This window comes from Bombus impatiens, unplaced genomic scaffold (assembly GCF_000188095.3).
Source record: "Bombus impatiens unplaced genomic scaffold, BIMP_2.2 scf_0264, whole genome shotgun sequence".
NCBI classification, from domain to species: Eukaryota; Metazoa; Arthropoda; class Insecta; order Hymenoptera; family Apidae; genus Bombus; species Bombus impatiens.
This window is the reverse complement of record NT_176683.1, coordinates 1304993-1314496: the sequence shown is the minus strand read 5'-3', so window position 1 is coordinate 1314496 and position 9504 is coordinate 1304993. Positions and strand designations below refer to the sequence as shown.

At 35.3% G+C, this 9504-nt stretch overlaps 1 protein-coding gene across 1 annotated transcript in view; it reads right to left on the bottom strand.

The window, feature by feature from the left end:
• Positions 1 to 177: 177 nt before the first annotated feature.
• Positions 178 to 9504, bottom strand: part of LOC100743139 — a 93405-nt gene continuing 84078 nt past the window's right edge. The window contains exons 5-6 of the mRNA XM_033320270.1: positions 9433 to 9501; positions 178 to 5985 (exon numbers count right to left, since the gene is read on the bottom strand). Coding sequence (XP_033176161.1) covers positions 5855 to 5985; positions 9433 to 9501 — 200 coding nt within the window. The 3' untranslated portion in view covers positions 178 to 5854. The remainder of the gene's footprint in view (positions 5986 to 9432; positions 9502 to 9504) is intronic.

The following is a 9504-nucleotide window of genomic DNA, read 5'->3' as shown; positions in this document are numbered from 1 at the left end:
AACCAAAAGCTAAGTAATTTAAATAACACACTGTACAATGAGACAACTTTAACTTATAAAATCATCTTCTAAACATTTAAATGCAATAATGGTAGTAATTTAATGTTTAAATGAAATTTTCAACAAATTAAAAACTACGATAAATTTAACGTTATTTAATTGGTTATAGAGGAAGTATGTAGTTGAAAACGAGCTTGAAAACGGTACAACCCCATAAATCTGGTCGATCGAACGAGCAGTAGTGGCATGCGTGCACTAGGGTGGCGCAGGTGCATGAATATGTCACGATTAATTCGCCACCGCGTACATAATTCGAAGACACACGGTACTACCGCTGTGACACCGATCGAAGATTGAGTTTCAAACACGGGCCAGCGATACATGTACTATGTGCGTAAATTTTGCCCGATTGGTCGCAAAGCACAAAGCACCTTCCAACAGCTTTCATTGCGAACGATATCCGAAAGCCTCGCGTTCCCTTCCACGGTTATTAAATTCTTGCTCTGATGAAAATTAACGGAGACAGAATTAAACGTGCAGCTTCTACTCTGCGGTGAAATTCAGTTCTTCTTTTATATCGAAAATCGTTTCTTCTAACAATTTTCGACGATTAATTTTTGACGATTAATTTCTGACGATAGGGAACCTCATCACGGCCTTTGAATTTGATGGAATATTTTTCTAAAATAATTGGATTCTCGGTTTTCAATTTTATAACACTGATACATTTTAACATTCAACCAAAATTGGTAATGGCACCTTCAATGGTCGCTCCTGATTTCAATAGAATGTTTTTGTTAAACAATTAGACTTCACGATCTCCATCCTGTACCATTGTCTTTGATTGTTTTAGACAATTTATAAAGTAACTATACTCGATGGCGAGTGTATTTTAATGATCGTAATGATGACGCGAAACGCGGCGATCGCCTGTGGATTTGACGGGACATTTTTATGAAATTCCAGATCAAATTGTCGATTTTGTGGGATTATTTTCAGATATTTTAGAATGTTGGAGAAATTACTGAATAGTAGTGAGTGTATATATTGCAGTTTTTAATTTTGTAGTAGTATCGTTTCCATAATATTTAAAAAATTGAGAAAGTATACGGATGATGATGAATGTAGTTTAGCGATTAAGATGATTATGGGAAATATGGCGATTATTTGTGAATAATTGGGTTTTCGATAGTGCAACATTGTTTTGGTATTCTTGTAGAAAATTGGCAAAATGGAAAATTTATAAAATGGCTTAAGAAGTAAAATAATTTTTCAATCATTAACATAACCGACAATCATTCATAATAATTGATGTGATTTCGTTTAGCTTCTTGAATTGAAACAGCTTGTTGAATGTGACTGAAAAGGTAATAAACGTTTCCATAATTAAATATCAGTAAACTATCTTACGCAGAGAATTTACATGGATACAAACTTGGTCTCTGTTTTATTTACGAAATGTGTGACAATTCATTATTAAAGTTTATATTATAAGAAACAATTGTGTGAGATCGCGGAAATGCTCGAACGTTTACAATGAAGGATTACGATGAACAAAGTGTGCATAATTGGTACATAATACATACTGAAGATTTTAAAACGCTTAGAATCAAACAATTTTCCTAAATTTTGATTAATTTGATTAGAATCAATTTTTTTTACATTGAATTATCTTCAGCATTATTTCTCCGAATTATTCATGTCACGATCGTATCATACAAATATGTACATTGTTTTAAATTAATATTCCATTTCTCCCTCATCTTTATTCAATTAATATTATATATTTAATACAATTTTTCCTCCCGTATTTTCATACTTCGTACTTTACTCTCTCTAAACAATTGAATGGCAGACAAGGACAAGAAATTATCACCGATCTTGAACACTTGTACGAGTTTTCGTACTATGGCTAGAAGATCGATCGACTCCATCCAAATTAATAGTTCAATTTCTTAGTATTTCATTAGCATCTTAATCCGTCTTTAGTTTGCACTTTCTAATCAACCGACGAGATGATGTTCTAAAATTACAAACATGATTGCCATTGTACATGTATCCTCCTTCACAAAATTAATTCTCGCCAATACTTTAAATCGATTTTCAAAATGATTACTTCAATTCAGTCTTAACCAACAAAATAATGTCATCATAAAATTACTATACTACATTGATATTATAACGTATTATATACAAATTTATTACCCTCCTTCCTATAATTAATTAGCAAGAATATTTTAAGAACATTGATATAAATTACATCCCTGAATGATTGAACGACACAGAGATAATCAGAAATTAACATCAATATTCGACACAGCCTCTCGTAATCATAAAATGACCAGTACATCGGTCGACCATCCCAAAGTTAGTATTTCGATTTAGCAAGTAAACAGCATCCCAAAATTTACCAGACATTAATATCGCCATGCACACGATTATTACTATCATTTCGAAACAGACGATCAAACACCAATAAAGTCCAATTGAGCGATCAATTGACTCGATTGCGGCTATTTATGCATCTATGAGCGATTGCAAGGTGGAAAAATTTACAAACTACACATAATATATCCAGCTGTATAATACATACATATATATAAAATATGCAGAAAAATATGATAAATTGCTGGCTATAATGTTCGATAGGCGAAACGAGCTTCTATTTAATATTCAAAGTATTTTCATTTTCCATTGTTGTATTCATAAAAGTATCGAATTGCATAAACGTTCGCAATTTAAACTGCGGGTTCTTATGCAATTACAGGAGACTTGAAGGTGAATAATTCACAAAATCCGCACAATATGCAAAAATATATAAAATATTCAAAGCACGACGCTCTTTATAATATTTCGTAAATAAGACAATTTTCCCCAGTTCCACTTTTCCAATCGTATCGATCAAAATATGAATGCATCGATATCCGCAGTCTGCTTATCACATTTCGATACAACTCGAGCATCTTGTTGTTCATTATAATCCGAGGAACGTTCGAGCACTTACGGGATCCAGTATACACCGAGACAGAATAGAAAAGGTTCGCCTCCTAATGCAGCTTTAAACGATCGTTTACTCTCGTGTGGGCCATTTCGTACAATTTGCGAGGAGGCTGGCAAAAATAAAGTTCGAAGGCCCGGACCCTGGTGCCCGTAAAGCCTCATATCGCGTGTTTTATCCGCCGCCATTAAGTTTGTCCAACGAAGTCGGTAAATTTTCACGGGCAGCGATTAAGACGAAGAAGTAAATCGTACTCGAACTATTCTGTTCTTCTGCTCTTCTCCTCCGTTAGTTCTGTCTCGATGGACCTAACCTAACGTCAATATCGAAACCCATTATCCAGGCTCCAAATGAAATTATTGACCCATTTTGGGAATTCAGCTAACTACGAGCCTCAAAGCGACCATTGCGCTGTCTACGAGCGCGCGTCCTGTCCACACGTCACTAGGTCTACGCGAATTAGCCCGCCAATTCGCGAGAAGCTTCTTCGATTTCAAGATTTGTGTATGATTATGGTCGAAAACCGTTGCGTTTATGTAACAAGAAGGTGTATGTCGGTGATTAGTAAGCTGATTGATGGTGATGATCGAACGTTAATGACGTTATGGGTATGATAAGATTTAGGTTGATCGATTCTACATCGGCTGAAGCTGAGAAATGGAGAATCGATGAAGAGTTCATACGTGGAACATATGGAAATGGAAGGTTCTCTTGTTTTTTAATAATGATGTTAATCTAGGTTCTTGTCTTATAGTTTAACGCATTGCTGCTAGTAACATACATACATTGATATTTAAATAAATTTATCGATATAACTGTTACATTAGCGTTTCCGTGTGTTCCAATAAAATAATTAATAGGGGTAAATGAGTCCGTGAACAATTAGAACGATCATTGTTATTAAAATAAATAAATTTGTAATGAAGGAAAGAATGCTTGTCTTAAGGATTAATTAATAACAGCGAATGTGTTAATCGTGGCTGTGTCGTTTCTTTTGAAGCTGGGTATCGAAGAATACCTAATTTGTATTTGGTAACTCTTATTCTTCTATTCTATCTATTACAATGAAAATTAGAATTAAGCTTAGCTTTTATCCTGAGTATTTGTACTATTCGAATGATTACCTCCTCCAACAATGTAAATGAGTATCCTAAAATAAGAATTCGAAAGAAATTCATATGGTTACAATATCTCGATTGTTATGTCACAATATCTCGATGTATATGTGTCATGTTTTTTGGAATAAAAAATTATATCGCTTCGAAATAATCGGTTTATGGACTTGCAATATGTCCAATAAGAAATATTTTCGGACCATCCTATTTAATACCCCATATTTCGACATACAATCGTCGTTGAAATTCCTCCTCCTTTGAAGAGAGAAAAAGGATCGATCAAAACTTCACCATCTTCCTTCAACTTTCCCAAAATTTACGTGACCACAACCACATCTTACCATACCCATAAAAAAAGCACATTAAACCACCCACACAAAGAAAACCCCTTGCTACACCTCAAACTGCATAATCAGCTGTTCTTTCAAAAACCCCTATTCTAAGTTTCTACCACCTATATGCCTCAACCAACCATTGAACGAGCCCGCGAATTAGCCCGCTAATTCACGAGAATCCTCCGAACCGGAAGCTCGAATTCACGATGGAACTACGCCCGAATATTGTCGCGTCCCTATGACGACGATTAAGTGTTGATCGAGTTAACGAGCGAATTATAGCTCACAGACGAACAATGTGTGCGTGATCTAATTCGAGCGTAATTCCACATGGTGTACTCTCCAATTTCGCTCAATTACTGTTTCCTTCCGGTTTATCCTTCAGCTTATGAAAACTTCGATAATTATTCAGAACAGGATGCACTTGATCGATCTCGATCATCTTCAAATATGCTATCGGAATAAACATTTACAGTAACCGTTTCCTATGCACATAACCTCCGGTCCAACCAATAAACCAACTTACGTTTAATATACTATGTTTAATAGTATGCACGCTTGTAGTATGTAAATACAGTTTAACTTTGTTAACGAGATTGATTACAATTTCGAGCAACTAAAACTAAGAGTAAACTAAGAGTAAAGAGAATTATTTCGGAATCTCTCTATTAATCCAGCCCAATCTATAACTCAATGACATATCACTTCTCTTAAGAATATCAAAAAATGATTATCGTCAGCATGTTAAGTTTAGATCGAGCTATATAAAGGTGCCCATCTATGTCACAACGTGGCGTAATCCTAACTTGCAATCAACTGAAATCCATTGCGAACGTCTCAGAAACTAAATTCAAGGGACGTTACATACGCAGAAAAAGATTACTCACGATACGGACCTTGACGATTTTCAATGTTATATTCCGAATAATTATCAAAATTCCCTTGTACGAAACGTCGACGTCCTCTAGAGAGCAATGACAAAATGGAAGAGAAATAAAAAGAAGAGTCGAGAAAAAAGACGTCGACGCAATCGGTAATCCGTTTTAGGTTCATGGCACACCCCTAGCTGCATCCCACGGAGACATGTCGATATTTCGATGAACGTTTGGATTTACGGTCGAGTACCTTTATCGGTGGCGAAACCACGACATTATACGATATTACAAAACGGGGCGATATTCGATCGGCCGCACGCTGCTCGTAATGGCGGCGAACCATGGTTTAATGGTAAAAGGTGTTTTCTTTTGTGCATAAGGTGACGTTGTTCATACGGGTGGAAGCATTGTGTGGTTGTCGTTGATGTCCAGCAACGGTCGTCGGTTCTGCTGGACCAAGTCCTGGAGAATCCTGTAGGAGGGCCCGCGTACTAGTTGTTATCGCCTGGATGAACGGAAGTCTGCACTAGGCTATGCCAGGGTCACCACCCCTTCCGGTTCCGGGGACCAACAGTTATCCGACAGCCAACAGCCCACCACCACCGTCACGAAACCGATCAGCAGCGCTAAGAAGATGTACACTTCCGCCTTGCCTAAAGAATCTGCACCAGGACATCCAGTTTTCACGTTTCGTTTCGACTAGATCGATTTTTTATGAGAACACACACACATGCAGCATGTAGAAAATAAACAGGAACGAAAAACGTGCACAGCGTGCCAGGCTCTCTTTGTGTGAAGGTGAACGATCGACGTGCAAAATGTGGTCACGTGAAAAATGCCAAGATATGACAGAGATGAATTACGGTCGAGGTTTTGAATGGTCACTCGAAGCTTCCGAATGATTTATCGACGATACACGTTGAAAGCGAATCTTACGTGGATCGAAGCGAGCTGGATGGGAGGTTTGACATTTTGGTCCAGTGGAAGCTGTTTCTTTCCGTGTGGCAATTTTTAATTGCATTTTGTGGTTCGTTGATTATTCGGTCAAAATATTACATCTTTTTTCGTATGATAGATTTCTGCAAGCTTTTCCTTCCTTTCGAATTACTGATCATTCCGAAAGTTATCGCAGTTCTGATATATCTGAGCTGAGTGCTGTATGTCATTCGAAAAATATATTGATGGATTGTGATCTATTGATTGAACTAAAACATTAAGGAATATGTTGTAGATGTATTATTATTTTCATTTCATGTACTTCGGAGAGCAAACATAAAAATGGAAAGCTGCATCAGATACAGAATATGCTATACTGAAAGTGCATCAATTGAATATTGAAGTTCTATTTCATCCGTTATATTTTTCTGATTTATTTCCAACAGATCTTCACTGTGAAATCCTGAATATTTCTTTACTCGGAGATGATTTAGGAAGCAGAAGGACATCGAAAATATCTTTAAACAGTTTATTCTCCATGAAGGTATTTTAAAGGTTGTGATACATCAGCAAAAGTGTATTAAACATTCTAGAAATTATTTTAAATGAAAATGTTCAATTTCAATGATGATTTACAATCTTATAAAAAATAAACAGTCTAAAACTAACATAAACATCTATCATAATTCATTTTTATCGATCGCTATAAAGGCGCAACATATAAGTAGGCAAATAAACCTTCGTTCATGAAAACGATGAAAAATTGAGAAACTTTGCTCCGAATATAAACTGACTATAATATCTACGATATAATATCCAGAAAAGTGAAAAGTGGTTTCCTATGTCACAAAGGACGCGAGTTCCGAAATTGTGGACAGTCAATAAAACAACTTTTCGACGCTCTTTTTCATTTGAGAAAGGCTGTAAAACAAATTGATATACAGCAGGGACAAAATGTTATTTACACAGTATCCTTTCTGAAATTAAACAGGCCATTTTTATTGCCTAGAAATATTTTAACAGAACCGCGAGAAATTGGCAAAATAAATCCATTGATAGAACAAAGTTAAAATGGAGACTAAACCATTAAACGTTTATTTCGAAAAATGAATATCTATAAATCTCCTTTCGATCTATCGAATGTAAAATATCAATTCGTTCTATAAGCGATTTGTAGATGTAAAAATATACCGAATATGGTTTTCGGCGTTCTAGTAAAGAAATTTTTATCAAAAAATGTTCACCGTGTTCTAAAAATCTATCTAAATCACAGAAGTTTTATATGGAGATGAAAAAATTGCGATACGGAGAAGAATTACAGAAAAATTATAGAGGAAGATAACAAACCGACGATTGACCATATAATATTTTTCTAGAATTTCATGTCCAACTTTTGATTAAAAAACAACAAAGCTTAGGAATCGACTTAACGAAGAAACTCAAATCAAAGATAACAGAGAGCATACATAAGAAACAGTTTGGGAAGTGTACTTTCCACGAGTTTAAAACTAGAAACTAAATTCACTGTGTATACTCAGGTTCTCCACGTTCTAGTCGCGGTTGTTTCGTGCCTATCGCGAAGAAAAGTAAAATTTTAACTTGTGATGAAATATTCGCCTATATAACTCAAGATACATCGATCTACGAGGAAATTTGGAAGTTAAATCAGAACCTAAGATTCGCGAACGAAAACACGCGTACTGTTCATTCGTTTCATGAATTTTTCACGTTCCCTGCTGTACCATCTTCGACGCACAATAAAATTGACAGAGATTCGGAAAAAACGAATTTCACTTGCTGTAATCCTTTTAACTTTCGTTTTAATTTTTATCGAATTAAATATTTGATATACAGTCAAATCTAGTTTATACGAACGAGTGAATGCTCAGTTTCAAATATACAAACTCATATAGCAGATTCTTATCTGTCTATAGTATTATGGACAGCTAATTCGAGCTTATCGGGTTATAAAGTCGAGAAGTTCTCGCAGTAATACGGTGAGAATTTGTTCGCGCTAATGAGCTACAAAGCTAACATGAACAGCGTGAAAGTTATACGCAGACATTCAGTAATGCGATCAGTACAAGTTTATGGACGACAATTACTGTTTGATGAACATTTATAGACCGTGTACCGTATGTTTTATAAATGCGGGAAGATGCGTAATAAAACATAAATATGTGAAATGAAATAGGAAATCATTTTCTCGTGGAACTGTGGAATTTTAAATGGCACATGCTTCGCAATTAATATATTCGATATAACAATATATACATCTGTAAATAGAGATCATTCTGATGGAATAAAACGCAATATACGAAATGAAATTCATTGAATTACTAAGTTATTTTATATTTGGAATAAATAAATATTTGATATTTTATATTAATGCTACAAGTTGTTTCAATTATCTACACATATTCAGGATCACCAGTACGGGAAAAATCGTGTAGGATCTAAAGCAATAATAAAGTAATTGCTCAGGATTTAGCATAAGTTACTAAAAATGTTCTTGATTAATCAAGATATCATAATAAAGACATGCCATATTAGCAGCAAAAAAAATGGTTCATATGCAAAATGCTGTTTCTTGCATTCTAACAAATACACATTATTTAAAGAACATTTTACTATCAGATGTCCCTGATGTAGCTAGAACTTATGCATGCATAGTGAAACATTCCGGATTACTGCAACGTTAAGACCACATCTCAACGACAATGCAAGGTGAGCTAATAAAAAGTGCTCTCAAATTTTCACATTTCTTGCTGAATACATCACATACGACAGACAAGAAAAAGAACAAGAATGGAAAAAAGGCAAAAGTCTGTACAGAATGACAAACTATTCCATATGAATATCGTTAAAAACCTACAAAAACTACTTCAAAGAATTCATTGGCCAAACTATTCGGTAAATAAGGCAAACTCGCGCAAAGAAACAGCGCATAGAAAATGCTAATCCTACAAAAACACATCAACTTGATCTACCTAAAATTCCTCTACAAACTTTTCCAAATAAAACGTAAAAATAAAACATCAACTATATACAAACACCAACATTCGGCAATATATATTAATTGGAAAAGAAATATAAATGAGATGTTGTGCTAAGGCAACGCTGAATCTCGATTAAAACAAATGTACAGAAGTCATGCAGAACGGAAGGTTTACCTAGAGGTCCCTTCGACTTCCAGAGTCCCTTGATCAGCGTGGGGTCGCCGCGGCGCCAGTCGCGCCACCCTC